Below are 22,456 nucleotides of genomic sequence, written 5' to 3'. Positions count from 1 at the left end.
AGCTGATCTGGAACTCACTATGTAGATCAGGCTGGCCTTGAACTCAGGGATCTACCTGCTTCTGTCTCCTGAGTGCTGGGATTACAGGCATGCACTACCCTGCTCAGCAACTTTTACATCTGTTTTATAGACCAAAGTAAATAGCAAAAATATAAAATCAAGAAAAATAAGTATTTATATTGCACACTCATAATGGGAAAAACACAAGCATAAAACTAATGGAACAATTTCAAAGGAAAGATGACAAGGTTTGAATGCATCAGAATTTCATTTAATCACTTAGTTGTTGTGTATTATTTATTACTGTTATTGTACTCATGGCCGTGCTAGCCTTCCCAAGCTCTTTTTGTCCCCCACCCCACCCTCTGGCAGCTGTAGCCTCCCCTTAACACCCTTGGCTTGACTTTACTTCACCTGGGGCTGATGCCTGGTCTAAAGGCTCCCCCTGGAGGACGCTAAGAATTTAGCACACATAGAAATGGGAATTTACCTTTTGTGTTCTCTAGATAACTTTCTACATAATTTGAATTATGGTTAAATACTGTTTATTATTTTCACTCTGAATACGATTTCATTTTAAACTTTGTCACAAAGCCACCCATACTCAGGTATGAGTGATAGCAATTTGTAATACTGCAGTGTTAGTTTTCAGACTTTGAACACACATTGGAAATAAGATGTACTAAAACTATATAATTCCCAGTGGAATGGAAGTTGGGTCTTCGCATGGCTGCACTGGAGGTGCATAGCAGTACTTGGGAAAACAAACAAACAAAGTTGCTGGGACATTCCATGCTGCGACATGGAAATACCAAGAATATGTGGAAGGATGTGTGCAGAGAGTGCTACATGCTATTTGTAGTGATAGAAAGTTCTTCGCATGGCTGCACTGGAGGTGCATAGCAGTACTTGGGAAAACAAACAAAGTTGCTGGGACATTCTTTCCCTCAGCTCTGCGACATGGAAATACCAAGAATATGTGGAAGGATGTGTGCACAGAGTGCTACATGCTATTTGTAGTGATAGAAAGTCAAAAATAATCAAATCTCAGTAATGGGGATAAGGTAAATGGTGAGATTTGTGCATATGACCTAATACTATGCCATCACTAAAAATCAAGTAGGGTGGTGGGCGTGGTGGCGCGCCTTTAATCCCAGCACTCAGGAAGCAGAGGCAGGTGGAACTCTGTGAGTTCAAGGCAAGCCTGGTCCACATAGTGAGTTCCAGGCCAGCTGGGACTACAGGGAGACCCTGTCTCAAATAAATAAATAAATAAATAAATAAATAATGTAGGGCCAGCAGCTGATCTGTCAGAGAAAGCATTTTAGCAAATGCTGGTAATGGATTTTGATTCCCATGTGTCAGGCTAAACACCTTTGACCTGAAAATAAAAGTGCTTGAAATCAAAGACCTCAAAAGAGTAGAAGAAATAACAGCGACCTCTTTTTCCTACTCTAGTTAGCACTGAGCAAATAACTGGCCATTTCTTTCCATCATGGTGTCAAATTTTCCTTCTGCTTGGAAATGCTACAGTTCTCTGTACAATCGAAAAGAAGTGGGAGGAGTGGGAACTACTCAAAGCAAGCTGTGCTGAACAACAGAGTCACGTAGGCAATAAAGGACTTATTCACGCAGAGAAGTCTGGTGCCCTCTCCCCCGGGCCTCTTTCCCATCCTGTTCAGGCTTCCCTTGCTCAGGGACCAGCCAGTGGCTCCAAAGCCCTCACAGGGGTTCCTTTGTGTCAAGTGCAGCAGAGCAAAGGCAACAAAGTCTCCTTCATTCCTTAGGAGCTCAGGGATTTGGAGGGCCTGGTGATGAGGCTGGGCATGATTTCTAACCCTACCTGCACCTTCAAAGGCCCCATGTTCTTCACTGGGGGTGGCTGGCAGGGTTCACCAACGATGAAAAGCTGCTTTCTTAGGGCAGCAGAGCTGATGTTATTGAAGGCGAGGACCTCCACGGTAAATTCTCCCTCCCTGGAAGGATGGGAAACAAAGAAATGAAGAGCTCAAGGTGGCTGTCCATCAGCCCTCGTTCCCTTTCCATAACCATCTGAGATCAGTGGTTGCTGTATCTGATGGCAAGTGAGCACATTGAGTAAGGATTTTAGAGACTTGAGTCAAGAGGTTGATCTCCACAGAAGCCATTCTCTGTGTACTTGACAGAGCAGCTGTCCACCTTGTATAGGTGAAGCCCAATGCCTAGTCAACTGGTACTTACATGCTCCAAACAACCTAACATATCCTGGTAAGAACATATTGCTCCCAGTAGCCATGGCTTAGTCCACTGTTGACCATAGGGCCACCCAATGGTTGGGCCCTAAAGTTTTCCTGACCCAAACCTGAGGGTCTCTGGGCACGATCTTTCTGTTCTAGTCTCTGTTCTAAGGGTTAGGTTTCCTGACCTGTCTCTTAAGAACCCTGAGAACTCAGAAGGTACAGGATAGGTTCCAGATCTGAACCATCATCTAGTTCCTGGGGAGGGTGGAAGCTCTCGGCTGTGGAGAGATGTAGCACAGGGCAGTGGGAATCAGGCAGCTTGGACCAGGTGGGTGATGCTTTACTAAGGAAATACACATTGATATAACCAGCTATGTACAATGGACAATAATTCAAGACTTTCGAATTTGGAACATAAAAGCAGTCCCATCAGAAGACTAAAAATTTGAGTTGTAGCAGCCAGAATGCCATCTGCCATCCTCAGGCCTCAGGAAGAAAGGCAGGCCCTCAAAGGAGGATGATTCTGCATAGTGGACTCAGGCTGTGGGATAGGGCAAACACTAGAGGTGACACCAGACACTGTCATTTCCAGAGGGTTGCTGGAGCCACAGAGCACATCTTTGGTGCCTGAGCTCAAGCATGTCAAATCCATCAGGCACTTTTGATCAATTCCTTCTGTGCCTAAGAATCCATTTCCAAGAGAGAAGTCATGAATTGTGACTAGTAATAGAACAAGATTCCCCATGAAAATGAGAAGAGTCTGCAGACATGGGCTCTTCTGGATACCCTGCACTGAGGGAAGCTTCCAGCATTTCTTGGTGTCTCTGCCACACAAGTCTGGATGCTTTTGCACGCTCTAATGTTTCTCTGTATCAGCTGCATGTCAGTCTGAAGCTCAGCCTCGGCCATGCTTGTTTCTTACAGCTGTGAAGACTGGGCACTTGAGAGGTCTTATCCCTCTTAGAACCTAGGACTCACTTTAGCCAGAGACTCAGATGGGAGCAATTGGCCCGTCTGTTTGCAAGTTACCATACACCTAGCTTTCAGTGTCATTTGCATCTATGATTTTTCCATTGGAGAAAACCCTCCAGAAGACACTGCTTTGGGACAAAGGCACCCAGGTATAACTTATCTTTCTAATCCAGCCATGTGCTGTATAAAGACAGCGTGGTCATTGAGGTATTACATATGACATGACAGGGCCTCCTCAGATTACAGTAAGGAAGAAAATTTCTTATTGACTAGTGATACCATAGCTGTGGTAACGTAGAGTGCAATGCATTGCTCTCATGTTTGTGGTGATGCCCAGTAAACACGGCTGCAAATGCTGCTGGTCATATGAAAGCATTCTAACACAGAGAATGATGTACAGTATGTAACTGACGATAATGAATGGCTATCCTGCTGGCTTACGTATTTAGTATACTATGCTTTTCATTACTGTTTTAGAGTGTATTCCTTCTACCGACAAAAAGAAATGCTTCCTGTAAAATAGCATACATTGATATCTGGTAGTGGCTTTGTGAAGCTCATATTTCCATCCTTTCTTGATTACATCAAATGCCACATCAAGTGACTGACCTATGCCACCTAGAATTGTGTAAACACACCCTGTGATGTTTGCACACTGACAGAACCAACGAATGACATTTTCTCAGAATGCCTTTAGTTGTTAAGTGACACATGATTATCTCCATAGTGCCTTATTCTAGGCAAACAGTGGGCCTTATTAAAGGGAGCATTCATGCTCTACCTTCTGACACAGAGGCCCTTTACAGTATTCTCTGGGCACCTTACTCTTTCAATTACCCACCTCCCTACCTCTTCTCCCAAGCACACCTGACTGCCACTGCAGACCTTTCCCAATAGGGTCCTTCCTTTGGGTCTCTGTTGATGCCCCTTACCAGTCTTCCTCTGGCTATCTCTTGCTCAAGATTTCCCCTTCAGTTTGCTTGAAAATGTCTAAGCATGGGTGTCTAGCCTCTGAAGCTGTGCATGTTGTATCTCCTTTGAAGACATTCCCCTGGACTGAAGGCTTCTATCTGCTCTCCCCTTCCCTTGGACAGTAAGCTCCTGTAGAGCCCTAGTCAGGCCCAGTTTGTCACCGTATGCATCACCTGGAGGATGGACTGTGGGGTTTCAAACATCGATCCTTCACAAGTCAACTGCAGGAACCACCTTCAGCCAGCTAGTTCACCTGCCCTGCATGGGCTCACCTGCTATAGATGTGGCTAATGGAGCTGCTCCCCAGGCTGACAGCGCCATCCCCAAAGTTCCAAAGGTAAGCAACATCTGTGCCAAAGTTGAGCCTGCACTCAAAGGACACACTGGCATTTACTAGAGCTGAGGCAGTGGACATGAGCCGATTGGCTATGATTTTCTTCTGCACTCTGATGAGGTGGGGCTCAGAGACCACATTACCGATCCTGCTGGAGGCCTTGACCATGATGTGGTACCTGAGGATGGGGCACAAGGGCAGGATGTTTGCATACACATGACAAGATGTGGAGAATTTCCATCAGTAGATAGGCAGGACTGGGGGCCTAATTTGTGGAAATCAGCCCAGTAACTAGTGATTTACACTTTATCAAGGTCGAGGTAGAGCAGAATTTTTAGTTTCTCTTTATCACTGTTTGGTTCAGTTCTCTAAATGGGGACAGCACTCCTCCCTTCTTTGAGGAAGCATGCTCTAGGTCACATGGGTGGCTGAGATGATTTTTGAACCTGGGATCAGCCTGTTGCTCAGTGTTCCCTGAAGGGAAGTGAGTCCCTCATCTTTTACGTCTTATAGCTAAGCTCAATTCACAGAGGTACTTAGGGGCTGGTTATAACACAACGATGACACCATTAAAATTATTTTGATGTTGGCAGGATACTGTTTGTCCTAACTGTTGGCTACATCACCACTGACAACCATATTAACAGACCACTGCGGGATGCTCAGCCTTCTCCTAATGGTTCTGGAAGTTGTCCTCACTGGTTGGTCATCTCCGAAATACCATGAAAACTCCAAGGGTGTAGTTTCCTTGGTAACAGCCACAAATGTGATGTCTGTGTCTGCTGCAAATATGGTTCCATCGGTGTACACGGACACAGCTGTGACAAAGAGTAGACAGAGTGATATCAGCACAGAGTGCTGGAAACCAACCCCTGAGAAAAGGACCCCCTACTTGGCCACTTAGCCAAGGACTGAACAGTGGGAATGAGCCTCTTAATGTGAGTGCAGGGCTGGGCCAGGGGACACTGTAGAGCCTGGGCAGGAGGTGCAGGCAAGAGGTGCAAATGTGAAGGCCACCAGTAACATCTCATGAGGCAACATGGCTGGCTCCTTTGGGAATGCTGCTTGGGTGGTATGAAATGGAAGGCAGCAGATGTTTGCACGACAGTCCACTTTCTCCACCCTCTGATGGGAACCTCGTAGCCTAGGGTTTCTAGGCAAGTCCTAGAACAGCCTGCAGATTCAAAAGACCCTGCTGAAGGGCCAGCGGGATGGTCTCAGGCTGAGATGACAGCAGAACCCAGGCTGCCTGTGGCTTCAGTAGTCGGAAGCTGAGATGAGGTTGCATCTGGAATTACAATAGAAACTTACACTGCATCTTATAGCTAACAGTCACACCAAGCCAAGCCTGGCTGCTGCCCACTTGGGTCTGAGAAATAAAAGACACATTATATGAAGAGATGGATGAAAAAGAATGCATCACAACAGTGCCTAAAACAAGAAAAAGAAAAATACTTTATTGACTTTTCTTAAACACACATATATTTCTCATTTTTAACTTTTTCTCTTTGAATTCTGATGGATTTTTAAAAATATTCTGAATGAGAGAGGCCTAGGAAATAAGAATTTTGTCACAGGATTTCTCTTTAAAATTTTCTCCAAATAATTTTTGTCTCTCCAGAGAACTCTTGATACAGCAGTGAGTACATAACTTCCTTTGTAGTGTATCAACTCTGCTGCTAGCTGGCCTGGTTTTAAATGTATTTATCCAGTGTATGTGTATTGACCAGTCTCCACATCACAGTGGTTCCTAAATGGGAGTCCAAGAATAAGCCTCATGCATCTAACTCATCTAAAATATAATGCGATATTTTGTGCACACACAGACATAGATACACACTGCATACATATATGCATATATGTATGGGAAGGCAAATATCAAAAATTGAATCAGATCCTAGAAGAGAGCATGTTTAGGGAAGTTTGAATCAAATCATTTAGGGATACTAAAAAGGGAGGTGTGTTTTAAAATTATGATTGCTGTTTTTCTCTATAACATTTCTTTTTATAAATAGAAAATGCTTATTTATAGCCTAAGTAAAATGGAATGCATGCAGATTTGTTTGAAATTTACTCAATGAATACCAGTTATATTTTCTCACTAATGACTAAAAATTAATCCTGACCACCGTCTGATGTCACGAGTGTGAGGAAGGAGAATTTATGGATTTGCACAAAGACATTCAAGTCACATGTCTTTTGAGTTAGATCGAAACTCAAATCTGGGCTGGGCATGGTAGTGCACACCTTTGAGCCCAGCGCTTGGGAGGCAGGGGCAGGCGGAGATGTGTGAGTTCAAGGCCAGCCTGGTCTACATAGTGAGTTCCGGGCTCTTGGGGCTATAGGGAGACCCTGTCTCAAAAAAAGATTCGCATCTGATTCTCAATCTCTGCACAAAACCCACAAAACCCATGACCTGTGCTCACCCACTGGCTAGATCAGCTGTTTGTTTATTCAAAGTTTAGATAAGACAAGTTACTATAAATGACCAACTGGCTGGCTACGGTGCACTGACTGATAGGTTTAAAAAAATCCTTTTCGGTACTACATAATGCTTAGCTGGGGAATTTCTCACCAGCACTGTAGGGAAATGCACAGGCAACATGTGGTACCGGTAATAAGGATTCTGATGAATGAGTTCTTCAGGATGCATCTACCACTGGTTCTCCTTTTTCCCATTTCTGGAGAAAGCAAGTCCATAATTCCATCCATTTGAGCTGCTTCCCTCTGGCTCTCCTATCAAGTGTTCTAAATGTTTCCTCCATAACTCTTGACTGGAGTCTCTCTGTTGACTCCTTCCGGACTCTGAATTTTAGACTGTCCTTCCACAAAACCAGCAGAAGAACAGGACACCTGTTGCACAGGTAGGTGTGGGGCAAGTGTGAGGAGACACCAGAGGAGTGAGAGTTCCTGACACACGTGAGCATACACCGTCACTCCTGGCTTTGGCTATGGCTCTGCCATCTGCCATAATGTCCTCATAGTTCCTCATAGTTTACTGGATATACCTCTTCTACCTGACATAGTACCTGCCCCACAGTCCCCATAGTATCCTATCCTGGGACCTCTCAGCCACGTGGCCAAGCTCTTCTCTGGCCAAGTTTCTGTATCTTCTATTTTTTAGTACACATATCAACATATCATTACTGAATTACAAATTCCTTGAGGTCAGAACACTGTATAATATTATCTCATCTCTTCCAATACTCAATGTGTCACTCTAGATGATGGAATTTGGGATGGCTGAAACTTGAATGGGGGTAATTAAAGCAAAGACAAGTTGTGTGCACAGCAGAGGTCTGGGCACTCAGTTTTTGGACATGGCTCTTACCTTTCTGCTTTGAGAGGAAGTCAGCAAAGAAAAGAGCTTCACCCTCATGGACAGTACTGGAATTCATGAACACAGACACATTCTCATGACCAGTTTCCACATAATAAGGCCCCAGCTCTATATCAGTTCCATGAAAGTCATGAACAACAGCCCTGAGCTTGTAGAATCCTTCTGGAAAAAGAGAATAAAATGGACATTTGATGAATTTTTAGATGGGCATCAGAACTAACATCTCCAGGACAGTCATAATGGGGTGGGGGGTCGGGGGGACTGACACTGTAAATGAGATTTTTCTCATTATTTGCAATGTATACAGCATATAGAGTCCCACGCTCAATGTGGCTATGTGTGGCATAATGGTCTACTGTTTGAAAATTCTTAATAATGTTGTAAATAGCACTTTTCATTTTTTGCACTAGGTCTAGAGGCTGATGTAGCCTATCTTGTGCATCAGGAATTATTAACAGTGTGAAAACAGAGGGTGGCTACCTTACAAATAGGTGACTGTGTATGTGCATATTTGATATACATATGTAAATAAACATCCTAATCGTATATATCAAAGGATTGTTACCGATTTAAGAAATAACCCCAAGCCCTGACCATGTTTTCTTGCCCTTACAATATGACTATAACATGACTTTGTGGTTCATTAAGTGGTAGAACCTACTATTCTTCTTTTCAATTCCTGCCCATCCCATAGTCAAAGGAGTTACATAGGCTTGCACATCTAACCTGTCCTCTCTTGCTCGTATTTGGACTGGTCATTGCTACCATGGGAAACAGCTGTCTCCAAGGAGGAGAAACATGACTCAATTTCTCCACGGAGCCAGACATCTCTGGGAGAATGGCCATCTTGCTGATTGGGAGCTGGCTACAGATCTGTGATGAGCCCTTTGAGGCCAGCCCAGGCACAAAGAACTCCTAAGAGAGCTATAAGTTTAAGGTACTAAGTTATCTCAGGTGCTCTGTTCACAGTGACAGATACTGATACATTTCCTCTGGACTAGAAAGGCCTTTAGAAATTCTCTAATCCCAATCTGCTACCTAATATTCTTAAGTTATACATTTGATCTTGCCATCCATTAGCCTTAAAATATTAGGTGACTCCTGCTGTGTCACAGAATAGTGTCCTCAGCTGGTCCCAATGACCCATTCCCAATTCTGTACCTGCTCCCCACCACCTCATTCATCATCCACACAGAAAAGGTTCCCCTTCCCAGCCCTCTCTCAGTTTACAAGTCCCTATCATGCAAGCCTCATGTCTCTACCTGCCAACTCCTGCCTACCATGACCTCTTTAAATGTCCCAGGCAGAACAAGGGGCTCCATCAGGCACTTGTTCAGAGAGCTGGGGTTGTGTTTCACTTCCAAACACACTATAGTCCTTGTCTTTCTAGTCCTGAAAGCTCATCATATTTCACTCAGTACATGCACAATAGATGTTTGTGAAATGATCAGTGATGCTTTGCACAATGGAAACTGAAACCAATAAATAAATAAATAAATAAATAAATAAATAGTTTTCCCTAGGTCCAGAGTATGCTGTTCCTTAGGAATGAATACAGCCTTTCCTCTCTGCTCACTGTCTGAGGGAGTTGCTGGTGGCAACATAATGCATAAAAGAAGGAGCAGCATTTCAGAGGAGAAAATATTTGTCTACAGAGAAAATGAGTGAATGTAATGGTAGATGGGATTTGGAAATTATGTGCTGAGCAGAGGCCAGAGAGACGGCATCCTATATCTTAATTAGGCTCAATTAAGCACATAAGAAGGGGCACATTTCTCCAGCTTTTAGTCCTTAGAAGCTGCATCTTACATGCTGAAACATCACAGATCACTTTATCCAATTTTCTTAAATCACTGCTGCTCACAACAGGGCCCAACAAAAGTCTGCACATGGATTTTAATAAATAGAAAGCGAAACCGACATCAGAGCCAGCCATAGTGTTCACAGGGACCAAGACTTCATCAAGAGCTATGATATGGGTGAATCAATACATTGCTCTTCATTTTAAAAGGAAAATTTCATTACTACAGCATCAGAAAGGCGATTTATCTAATAACTATGTGCATGGATTCAGGAGTTTGACCTCAGATCCCAGGAGATTTTGCTTACAAGTAAGCTTTTAGCTTAACCTCTAGGGGGAGATAAGACACCAACTCATTATTTTATTTTAATAAGGAAACCCAATTGACACATATTAAAGTTGTATATGTTTAACATCAATAGAGTAAGTTCTGACTTGAACCTAATCTTCCATTTAGTCTTCTAGGCATCATACAAAAGAAGAAAGCGTAAAAATGAACAAAAATGCAACACGTTTTGTGTGAAAAAAGAGGTAGCCAAGCATGTTTGGAATACAAAATCAATGTGAAAGCTGCTTATAAGTGGCAAAATCAAGCATGGGTGGGCAGGAACTGTGCTGGAGGTTAAAGGGGGAAGATGCTGTAAAGGGAGAACTCCGCAGTAAAAGGACTTGGCTGTGACGTCATGAGCAGCATCACCTGCAGACAGCTAGTGCAGAAAAAATGGATGTAATTATGAGAATTGTCACAAAGAAAGCAAAAAGGAAGTGAGGAAAGGAAGAAAGAGGAGGAAGGGTGGGAGAAAGGACCACTCAGAGTACGTAAGATGCTGCAGGAGTTAAGAGGAAAGCTTCAGAAGATGCTCGAATAGATTAAGACCACTTCCCAACAAAAATGCCTTTCAAGGAAGATGAAAAGATTGAACAGTTTGGGGAATCATCATCTTCTGTGATGGATGAGCAGAAACAGACGTGAAAGCAACATTCCAAAGAACATACTGGAGAATAGATACCACACAACATGGAAGAAAAGACATAGAGAAGAAAATGGCAGGAACATCAGAAGAAAAGGAAAATAAAGGGAAAACAAGACTGGACAAAACAAGACAGACTTAACAGATCTATAAAAAAATGCCACAAACAAAAGTCAAATGCTGGAACAGAAAACTGTAAGATATAATTGAATAAATCTTTCTTGAAACACTGAAGGATAAGTGCATGTCTACATATGAAAAGGTATGCGGTGTCCCAGGGAAAGTTGATCTAGAATGGTCAATATGGAAGCATGTGCATTCTGGTGAAGTTGTGGAAGTGTCAAATATAGATGTAATTATTTTGACAGAGACAGAAACAGTAAGCTACCTGTAAGAAGGAAGGAAAGGGGCTGGTTTTAGAATCATTGCAGCCTAAGAAAGAATGCAGGGGCATATGGAAGGGCATCAAAGGCATAGGTGCCAGGGACCTGGAGGCCAGGGCAGGCCTAGGAATCTGCACCTCAAGACAGACTCTAGTGACAATGATCAAGCTCCCTAGACATGGAGGACCACCACTACGAGCAGGAATGGAATGGATAAATGACTAGATTTCTCAAGAAAACAGTATAAGGACTTAAGGGTGCTGGTGGTGGTCAAAATACCAATATGATGTCCTGACAATGTAGAAATTACATAGCAAGCTGAAGTTGGGAAGGACAGAGAGGAAGAGGTGGGGGTGGCAGAGTGACATGGACCACTCATTAGGAACTGCTGATGGCTAAACTTCATTATCAACCTGACTGGATGTAGAAATACCACGGAAACACACAATCCTAGGAAAGTTTGACTGAGGGAAGACCTACCTTGAATGTACAGAACAGTATTCAACGGGCTAGAGTTCAAGACTGAATAAAAAAAAGAAAGAAAGAAAGAAAGAAAGAAAGAAAGAAAGAAAGAAAGAAAGAAAGAAAGGCAGTTGAGCACAAGCATTCATCTCTCTGCTTCCTGACTGGAGGCAATGTGACCAGCTGCCGTCTCTTCCATAGCTGCAGACCCTTGCCAAGCACACCTTCTCACTGGGATGGGCTGTATCTCCTCAAACTGAAGCCCAAATAAACCCTTTTCCCTTAATGATCTTGTCAGGTATTTTGCCACAGTGACGAGAAAAGTCAAACACCGCTCGCAACCCAAATTCATACACACCTACAATTAAGAAAAATTCAAGCACACATTGGAGCACAAACAAAAAGACTAACAAAGATCATTTAAATAATTGAAATCCAAGATAAGAGTGGGGAGGAGAAGAAGGGATTATACTGATACCCTTACTCAGTGGGTACCCAATGGCTGCTCTAAAGAAACAGGCGAAGGACATGATCTAAGTAAAAGGGATCAACTAAGGGGCTGGAGAGATGGCCCAGCGGTTAAAACACTGGTTCTTGCAGAAGACCTGGGTTTGAAGCCCAGCACCCACATGGCAGCTAACAACTGTCCAAAACTCCCATTCCAGGGGATCCAACAGCCTCTTCTGTCCTCCACGGGCATTGCATGACGACATCCATACACATAAAATAAAAATAATAAATAATATTTTTTATTTTAAAAAAGAGATCAACTAAGACAAAGCCACACATCTTTCAAATATCAGACAAACATTCAAAATTTCTTTGACAATAACAGCTTTAACAATCTTTCCAATAAAGGAAAATTCACTGAACTCCATCTCAAGTAAAAATGACCAGTAGCACTCATACTCCAAAGCCAACCTGACACTAGAAAAGGAACCATCTAGGACAAGGGTTCCCATGAGTGGACAGAGGAAGGATGTCCAGAATTGTGGAGGGCCATGTGATGAGGTGAGAGTGACAGCCCATGACCCATGGAAAGGGGGCCTCCAAGTGAAGGACGCACTGGGACAGAGAAAGTAAGAGGCTTGGGCCACCTGGGTTCATTCAAGGAATAGAGGCAAACGGTAAAGAAAGGTAAAGAGCAGGTTTGAACATCCTACTGAGGACAGGGTGCCAGCCCCTTGTGTCACAGTCCCTAGCTACTGATCCTGATCCTTACTGCCGTCTTATTCAAGATCTTTCTCTATCTCTGTCTCTGTATGCCTCTCTCTATATCTCTCTTCCCCCTCTTCCTCCCTTCTTCCTCCTCCCCCTCCTCTTCCTCCTCTTTCTCCTCTTCCTCCTCCTTCTCCTATTTCTCTTCTCCTTCCCTTCCTTCTTCCCTCCCTTCTTCCTTCTCTTCCTCTTCCTCCTCCTCCCTCTCTCTCCCTCACCTGCTGTCCTTCTTTCCTTCTCTCTCTCTCTCAACAGTCTTTCCATTAGTGGAGCTGGGTGGTGATGAGTCCCAGGAAGTTGGGTGGCACAGGGGCTCAGCACATGGCAGATCCTGGAGCCCGGGCACCTAGCTGGTTAAGACAGACACAGGCTATAACTCACTATAACCTTCCAAGCAGTCCTGAAATTTCTAACATTGACTGCATTTTAAACTACAAAGATGACTTCAGAACTCGAAAAAAATCAAAATAGTAGAGAAAAAATGTTTATCAAGCTACATCATGGGGCCATATGGCATGTGGCTATGTTCAGAAAATAAGAAAGAGGCTGGAAAGATGGCTCAGCACTTAAAAGCATTGGCTGCTCATGCAGAAGACCCAGGTTTGAATCTCAGTACCCACATGGTGACTAATAATTGTCAGTAACCGCAATTCCAGGAGATCTGACACCCTCTTCTGTCCTCTGCAGGCACTAAATGACATGGGTACACTTACACATGTGTAGGCATAACAGTCATACATAAAATAAAATAAATTTAAAAATCAAAAGAAAAGAAAAGAAGGGGCTGGAGAGAAATGGCTCAGCAGTTAAGAACACTAGCTGCTCTTGTTGAAAACCTAGGTTTGTTCCCAGCATCACATGGCAGCCAACAAACATCTGTAACTCCAGTTCCAGGGGCTCCAACACCCTCTTCTGGCCTCTGCAGACATTGCATGCATGTGGTGCAGTTACATGCAAGCAAACACTCATACACATAAAATATAAATAAATAAATATTTCAAAAAAGAAAATAAGAAAAGAACATAAAAGCAAGAAGAAAAAATAAAGATCAAAGCAGAAATTAATAATCTAGGAAAAATATAGAATAAATAAAATCTAAGTTACTTTTTTTTAAGTAAACTAAGGCAAATTGGTCTATTTAATTCAAAAAAAAGGAGAAAGAATAAAATAAAAAATAAAGGAAGTAAGATATCAATGAAAATAAGAACCAGAAGGGTTTACTTTGCTGACTGCTATACAAATATATTTGAAGACTTATATAAAAGGTATGGCAACAGCCCAAGCACATAGGGCTTAAAAGAATAAACTGCTTGAGAAATAGAAAGTGTCAACAGATGAAATGGAGAAAGCTGTGACAAGCTAGCCTGAGGCAGCAGAAGAAGAGCACAGTCTGAGGGTGGATGTGCAGATTCTTCAAGACAACAGCTCTTTCCAATGCTACTGATGCTGTTCAAAATGAGTGGGAAGTGAAGATCTCCAGGGATCACTGACACGAAAAATCCAAAATGAGTGCACAAAATCAGTGACTAGAATCTAGTCCCATCCATGAGCACCAGCATAAAACCCATGAGTAAGATTTAGAAAACAGAATTCAACACCATGTTCAATAATGATACGGTAAAATCACATGGTCTCCCTCTCTCAGGAATTCCAGAATTGATGTGAGTACTAGTAATATAACTCATGACTTGAGTAGTCCTAAAGAAGAAATAAATAATAAGATCGACTCAACAGATGGATGCTGTAAGGAGTTAACAAATTCAATCACTCTTGTTTTTCCTAAGTCCTTGATGAAAACTTCCTTATCAAGATAAATTATATCTACCTGATATCCAGTATGAAATTTGAAGACAGAAAAGTCTGATGACAAACACACCCAGTATCATCCAGTAATGCTGCTCACAATGGTCTAGAAGTGTCAGTGAAATCAGACTAGAGAAAAGACCAAGAGGTGCACATTGGAAATGGGAGGTGGCCTATCAGCGTTTGTAAACAACACATTTACGTAGAGTAGGAGCCACTTCTGAAGATATTTCAGAAGTAGAAACAGTGTGCAAGTTGAGTAAGGTCAGATGACCACAAAATAAAGAGTAATTTTATTACTTTGTAGATCCCAGTGGCAACTAATTTGAAGATAAATATCGTGATAGCACAAAAAATAAAATGCCTTATAATGCAAGTTGCATATGGAGAAAAATTTTAATTTTTCACATATTTATTTAATTGTGTGTTGTGTGTGTGTAAATCAGAGAACAAATTCATGGGAATTGGTTCTCTTATAGGGATAAAAATTTTAAGATACTTCTAAAGATGTGAGGAAGAGGGACCGGGGAGATGACTCAACAGTTAAGAGCACTGGCTGCTTTTGCAGATGACCCAGTTTGGTTTCCAGCACCTACATGGTGGCTAACAACCATCCATAACTCCAGTCCAGTGGCTCCATGCCCTCTTCTGGCTTCTGCAGGGATTGCACATATGTGGCACACTTATATATATGTAGACAAAACACTCATACACATAAAATAAAAATAAATAAATTGTTTAAAAAGATATGAGGAATGGTAGCAAGGGGGATCTCTGGATCATACAGATTCTGCATAAATTAAATTATAAATTAAATACTATTCAAAGAGAATTACCAATAAAGTATCTTTATATTAGTCAGTATGGGTCTAAAGTTCACTTGGAAAAACATGACCAAAATAATCCTAGGAAAGGTGAGGGACCAGGAGTGTTAGCTATATCAAATGTGAGACATGAAGAAAATGTCATGACAGCGGCTCAAACACTAACAGATGGGGCAGTCCGAAGAGAACAAGCCTGCAGATGGCCTGAGGGTGACAGGAAGCCAGCATGTGATGGAAAGAGCATTCTAGATCCTTCTGGAAAATGAATCACTTGGCAAATAGCCTTAAGTCAGATAATCAGGCATTCCAAACTCAATGGAGTCTGCACCTCAGACTTTACAGCAGAATATATTCAAATATATTAAACATTTAAATGTGCAAAACTAGCATGATAAGAACACTAGAAGACATGAAAGAATTGTTTTATAAATTTGGTAAAAAGAACATTTTTAATGAGGATATAAATCTTAGGAGCTCAATCTGGGGATGTAGTTCCTTGGTAGAGCATTGCTTAGCAAGCATGAAGCCCTGGGTTCAATTCCCAGCATCGCAATAAATAAATAAGCAAATAAACAACATTTCCACCTGAAAAGAATCATCTATAAGCAAAGCCCAAACACAAAAACAAATGGAGAAAAAAATTGCAATTTATAATTCTCATACTAAAAACATGAATTTTCTTAGTAATGAAAAATACTCATAAAACAGCATGTCACACAGAACCATGAAAGTTCTCTTCTTCTTGGCTAAATACAGCTTTAAAAAAAGATACTTTAATGTGAAGATAATAACATGCAAATTAAAACTTCAGAAAGAGACTGTTACCATCTTTCATACTGACATCCACACTGCTCATGGGAATATAAACCAGACAGGTCTAATTGAGAGCAATTTATCAGTAACTAGAAAATTACTATTGGACATAGCATTTGAAGCAATAATTTTTCTATGAGCTTGGATAGACATTCATGGCAATGTTACAAAACTTAAAAATTAGAAACAATCTCAGTTAAGGCTGGATGTGGTGGTGCATGCCTTTAATCCCAGCATGAGAAGCAGAGACAGGCAGATCTCTGTGAGTTTGAGGCAAGATGTAAGACATAGCAGATAACATTGTCTGTGGGTTAGTGGGAAGAGGAAGTCTACTGCGTATCTTTGTCAAATGTGTGGGCTTGCACAGAGAGAGTTGACCATGTTCAAAAAACAAATTTTAAAAAGAAAAAGGAAAAAATTAAATTTGCCATTAATTAGGTAAGTACAGGAACTGTCTATTTACCTCCCCACTATCCCAACAGGGCTGTAAGTGTTTACAATAGGTCCAACACCAAGATGTTGATGCAAAGACTGGTTTTCCATTGTTTATTTTTATCACTTTGGTCAAAAGGAAGTTGGGGCTGGAGAGATGGCTCAGTGGTTAAGAGCACTGACTGCTCTTACAGAGGACCCAGTTTTGATTCCCAGCACCCACATGGTGACTACGAACTGTCCTTAACTCCAGTTCCAGGGGAATCTGAAGCTCTCTTCTGACCTCTGCAGCACTGTACCACACGGGTGCACTCACATACATGCAGGCAATACACTCATACACATAAAATAAAAATAATAAATAAAATATGTTTTAAAAAGGAAGCACTGAAGGAAAGAAAATGGTGTACTGTATCACGTGTGCACTTAAAGAGGAATTTAAGTTGTTTTTGTGTTTCTAGAGCGGTGCCTTGTGTAGGGAAGAACCTTGTACTGATTATGTGACCCTAGAGCTAATCTCTCAGCCTCACTATTCTACTCCAAGGAGCTGATGGGAAGACTAATGGGATGTAGTGTGAAAAGAACTGGTCACAGCCCATAATGAGAGCACACACTTTCTATCACACAGGAGCCACCAGGCAGGTTTAGAAGACTCCAGAAGGACATACTGGGGCCTCCTGCTGGGCAGCATCTCAACACTGCCTGCTGTCCCAGGCTGGTATCTCTTTCCCAGGCTTCCAGAGAACACACTATATCATACCTTTCTCGTACTGGTGGTAGGCAGTCACTGTGGTCACATCTGTTATCTTGTACAACCTCATTTCAGTCACAGAACTGTCCCCAAAGTCCATCAGCAGACAAAGAGCTGTTCTGGAAGCCATTCGAAGCTGGAATCCCAGAGTTGGAGGTGCCTGTGGGTTTGTTTCTTGGAAGCGGCAGGTGGCAAGGTGCCCAGCGTTATCAAGACGTGTTACTGGAATAGCCTCAGGAGGATGCTGTGTGAGGGGACAGCGACTTTCCGGGTTGTCCCTGGGTGTGGGGAGGCTGCAGGTGCAAGAAATGCCCGGAGGAGGGTCTGAGGAACTGCAGGAAGGAATTTCAGATTTCAGGGCGGTCTCACAGAGTCCAGGAAGAGGGTGTCAAGTGAGGTGGGAGGGTAGGGATGGCTGGCTGGGAGCAGGTGTAAGTGCCCTGAGGAAAGGCCCTGGTGCTTGCAGTGAACGCCCAGCCAGCAGTTCTAGCATCTCTGGCCACTCATGAGATAGGCACCCCAGAACACTGGTTGAGAAACTCAAGTCAGGGCCAGCATGGCCCCTAGAGACAGAGGTCAGCACATTGGAGCACCACTGTCTAAAAATGAAAAGCAAACTTTTTTTTTTTAAACACTGAAGTAAGGGACTGAAAGCCAGTGTGTCTCATGAGTTGCTACTTGCTGTTATTGTGTAATGTGGTCTATGGGTCCAGGGCCACCAGTTCCCCATTTCCATGAGTAGTCCCTTGTGCTGTGAGTTGGGGCTGGGAAGAGAATAGACTACTTGGTCTTCAGCCTCTGAGAAATACAGGACTTCTATCACTGACTTATTGAAAACCGTTGCAGGAGGACACTGGCTATGCAGTAGTTAAGGAGCTAGCAACCCCAACCAAGGAGAGAGCCCTTCAAAGTGAAGGCAGGTACTCTCATGGGAATGGAAGTGACCCAAGGGTCAGGTGCACCCCACATTTCCCTCCTCCACTTGTGCTGTGCATATCCCACTAGTCACACTGATAGAGCTGAGGCCTGGAAGCCAGAGTGCTCTGAAAAAGAAAGGGAACGTGTGACACAGGACACAGGTGGTAAAGGGCAGCCAACCACATTTGGAGTAGGGTGACTTGAGACTCTCCTAGCACAGCTGTAATGAAATCCAACCATGAAGACACCCAAATCACCTAGTGATTGGCAGAGACTGAGATGAAGGGGGTGTGGCCTCCACCACCCTCTTCCTGCTTTCTGAGAATGGTGGGGAAATGGAAAGCCCATCCCACAGGGCTGGCTGGGTGCTGGTCTGTAGGGAGGTGGCTGCCTTGGTGGGGACAGACCTGAGAAGTAGCACATGGGCCAGGTCCTCTTCAGAGCAGAGAACGTTCTTCTTCAGCCTGCCAGGGGTCTCTGCAGAAGAGCTGCCCTGGAAGATGAAAGTTCAAAGTCATTAGTCTCCGAAACCTGCTCTGGCCCAAGTACTTCATGTTCTCCACATAAAAAGTCAATTTAGTAGGGGCTGGAGAGATGGCTCAGCAGTTAAGAGCACTGGTTGCTCTTGCAGATAATCTGGATTTGGCTCCTATTACCTAATAATTCCAGTTCCTTGGGATCTAATGACCTCTTCTGGCCTCTGCAGGCATTGCATGGCCTGGGTGCACTTACATGCAGGCAAAAAACTCATACACATAAAAATACATTTAAAAAATTTTATGTCACCTTGGCCCAGTGCCACTGAGTGCTCTATGGGGCTGAGGGCTCTGTGGTATGGGCTGGGGCTTACAAATCAGCCCATCATTGGCACTACTTTGAGAATGAGATGAAGCTGTTTCCAGCAAAGAGGACACCCAGCTGGGAACCCGCTAGGTGGAATGTCAGGAACTTGGGCACTGCCTGTTATCACCCCACGCTGTCCCCTCTGCTATTTATGGTTCATCTACACACGCAGCTGGCAGCTGAGACACAGCACTTTTTTCTCCTTATCATAATGACATTTTGGTTATGCCTGGCCATGAAGCATCTAATAGATTTAGAAAGGAAAAATAGGGATCACTGAGCAGCTCTGAGGCAAGTTCTCAGACTCTCTTGAGAAGTTTTCTAAGAAAATTCAGGGCCAGGGGCAGACACCAACCTGCTGTAGACCAGAGAATGATCCATCTGTTTTTCTCGTCTCACATAACCACCAGAGACAGGAGCTGGGGCTGTTGCTGTTCCTGTTGCAGGCGATCATAACTGCAGACTTGTGTGAGACTCTGGATAAAAAAAAAAAAAGGCAGAGGGCTGGAGAGATGGACCAGCAGCTAAGAGAATTGGTACCCACATGGTGGCTAACAACTGTCTGTAACTCCAGTTCCAAGGGCGCCAATGCCCTCTTCTGGCCTCTCTGGGCACTGCATGACATGGGTGTACTTACAAACATGCAGGCAAAACACTCATACACATAAAAATAAAAATAAATAAATCAAAAAGTTAAAAGAAAGAAAAGGCAGAAAGATGAGGAATGCCCAGTGCTGTCTTGAACATGGTACATCTTATTATTAAGCAGGCTTAACTGAAAGACCCTCCCTGTGACCTGAGCCTGCTCCTTGCAGTCCATAAGGTATTATACCATCAGAGATAGATTTTACTTACAAATTAAAGTACACAGGACTGTGGCAGGTACCAGGGAGATAGCGTCAGGGCAGAGTACAGCACTGTTAAAGCTATTTGCTAGAATCTGTGCCCACCTAGGAGCAAGTCACATTCTACACACGCTTGTTCACCAACATGCACTGTGATATATGCTACATGCTCTAGCATGGGGGGCGGGGGTTGGGGGAGGATTGGTGGAGGACTGGAGACCTGGAAAACAAATCCTGGTTCTGCAGTTTGGACAGTGTTCCTTGCCTCTCACTGTCTGAAACACGCTGGAGTTCTGCAGAGGACAAACTTGGCTTCCCAGAAACAGTGAACTATAGCAGGAGATTAACTTCAGAATCCCACGCTGGCTCCTGGCTTGTTGCTTCCCCACCATCTCTCATGGTGCAGGAATCATGCACTGTTCTCTCTGTAGGCGGAACCCATTCCTGGCTGCTTTTGATGGCATGTCCTCCTGCACTGTCTGTCCTCCAGGAGGAACACCCTCAGTTACTTTGGCTATTCCTCATGGGACATGCTTTCTAGTCTATTCCTCATTCTGGCTACTTGCTTCCCCTCCCATGCTCCATCCATCCCCTTGGTCACCCTTAATCTACTTTCTGTATCTCTGAATTAGACTTTTCTAGGAAACTCACGAAAGTAGAGTCATACAAACATGTTTACCTTTATTAGCCTGGCTTATTTTACAAAGCATACTGTCTTCAAGATCCAACTAACAATTGTTTTCAAGTCCAGGATATATCCCCTGAGCTACCACACCGAGGTTCACAAAGTGTCCTGGTCAGCTCTCTATTGCTGTGATAAAAGCTGGAGAGATGGCTCAGTGGTTAAGAACACTGACTGTTCTTGAAGAAGATCTGGGTTCGAATCCCAGCACCTAATGGCAGCTAACAACTGTCTTTAACTCCAGTTCCAGGAGATCTGACAGCCTCTTCTGTCTTCCACGGGCATTGCATAACTTGGGTGTACTTACCTACATGCAGGCAATGCACGCATACACATAAAATAAAAATAATACATAAAATATTTGTGAAAAAACAGTGTGACCAAAGCCAACTTGGGGAGGACAGGGTTTATTTGACTTAAATGTCCAGATCACAGTCCATCACTGAGGGAAGCCAGAGCAGGAACTCAAGGCAGGATCCTGGAGGTAGGAGCTGAAGCAGAGGCCAAGGAGGAACACTGCTTACTGGCTTTCTCCTCTGGCCTGCTCAGCCTGCTTCCTTTTGCAACCTAGGACCATCTGCCTGGTGGCACCACTTCAGTAGGCTGGACCCTCCTCACTCAACACTCAAGAAAATGCCTCACAGACTACTCCACAGGACAGCCTGATAGAGGAAATTCTCCAATTGAAGTTCCCTCTTCCCAGATATGTCAAGTTGACAACTAAAGCTATCCAGTACACCAAGTCAGTTCCCAATGTTGAGAGCAGGCTGCGCCTTGTTCTAAGTTCCTCCTTATTGAACACAACAGTAGCAACAAGCAACATTTAGTTCCATTTTGAGGCAAATGGAGAGAGGATGACTCTGCACCTCACTGTGCACACAGACACCACTACCTGTCTGGTACCATCATGAGGAACAGACTAATATGTAAGCTATTCCTAAAAGTAACAAGGTGCCACTGATAAACTTACCAGACTAGATTGGTACCATATGAGCACATGAGTAAATTATAGCCACATCAGAAAAGAAAGACCTGAGAGTTGGCAAGATGGCTCAGCAGGTAAAATGATTGCCACATGAAGCCTGATAGCCTGAGTTCAGTCCCTGGAACTAGGACCCATGAAAAGTCAGAGTCAGTAGCTTGTATCTGAAATCCTAGCACGACCACGGCAAGACGATAGGTGGAAACAGGAGAATCACAAGGAAGGTCACAGGCCACTGAGCCTGGAGTACACCAAGTGGCAGAAACAACAAGACAGACCTCAATAAGGTGGAAACAGAACCCACTTCTGAAACACATCAGACTGAGCAAAGTTCATGGACTCCATAATGAAGACGATATCTAACACTTCAATGGGGACACCCTCGCTGCCAGTGACCTGTCATCTGCCTACTCAGTGTGTGCATCAGGAGGACTGACAGGCAGAGAGCTTCAGGGTTTCAGCTCAGCTTGGTCCCTATCACTGCTGCAGCAAACTGCAGTCTGTCTGGATCACCCCCATACCTCACCTCCACAGCCCATGGCCCTGAGCCGTGGCCCTGAGCAGTTGGACTCATTCTGAGGCCTGGCTCAGGCCAGTGACCCTGCAGCTTGGCTCTGTGGTAGCTTCTCTAGCAGCTTTCCAACTGGCTTCATCATCTAATCCCTACATTGCTCTGCACCTGGAGCAGCTCTCTGCCTTGGTCTCTAGTAAGTCTTCTTTGAATTCCTTAAACGCTGCTGCACCTTCTTTCATCCTTTTGTTGCCATTCTATTGTAGAACCCTGAGACCCTCTTCATTCACCCACTACCCCCCAATCCCTCCAGACCCCCACTAATTGCTCTTTTAGCTTCTCTAAAATGCTTGGCTGCTGCTTTAGACATGCCTAGACAT

At 43.6% G+C, this 22,456-nt stretch overlaps 1 protein-coding gene across 1 annotated transcript in view; it reads right to left on the bottom strand.

The window, feature by feature from the left end:
- Pkd1l1 (polycystin 1 like 1, transient receptor potential channel interacting) overlaps nucleotides 1-22,456 on the bottom strand; it is a 151,820-nt gene that overhangs the window by 116,999 nt on the left and 12,365 nt on the right. The window contains exons 4-9 of the mRNA XM_029567884.1: nucleotides 17,305-17,627; nucleotides 7,829-7,999; nucleotides 5,809-5,928; nucleotides 5,147-5,315; nucleotides 4,436-4,675; nucleotides 1,844-1,976 (exon numbers count right to left, since the gene is read on the bottom strand). Coding sequence (XP_029423744.1) covers nucleotides 1,844-1,976; nucleotides 4,436-4,675; nucleotides 5,147-5,315; nucleotides 5,809-5,928; nucleotides 7,829-7,999; nucleotides 17,305-17,627 — 1,156 coding nt within the window. The remainder of the gene's footprint in view (nucleotides 1-1,843; nucleotides 1,977-4,435; nucleotides 4,676-5,146; nucleotides 5,316-5,808; nucleotides 5,929-7,828; nucleotides 8,000-17,304; nucleotides 17,628-22,456) is intronic.

The sequence above is a fragment of the Nannospalax galili genome, unplaced genomic scaffold (genome assembly GCF_000622305.1).
Source record: "Nannospalax galili isolate Female #2095 unplaced genomic scaffold, S.galili_v1.0 scaffold321, whole genome shotgun sequence".
Taxonomy (NCBI): domain Eukaryota; kingdom Metazoa; phylum Chordata; class Mammalia; order Rodentia; family Spalacidae; genus Nannospalax; species Nannospalax galili.
This window is presented reverse-complemented; position numbering and strand designations above follow the sequence as displayed.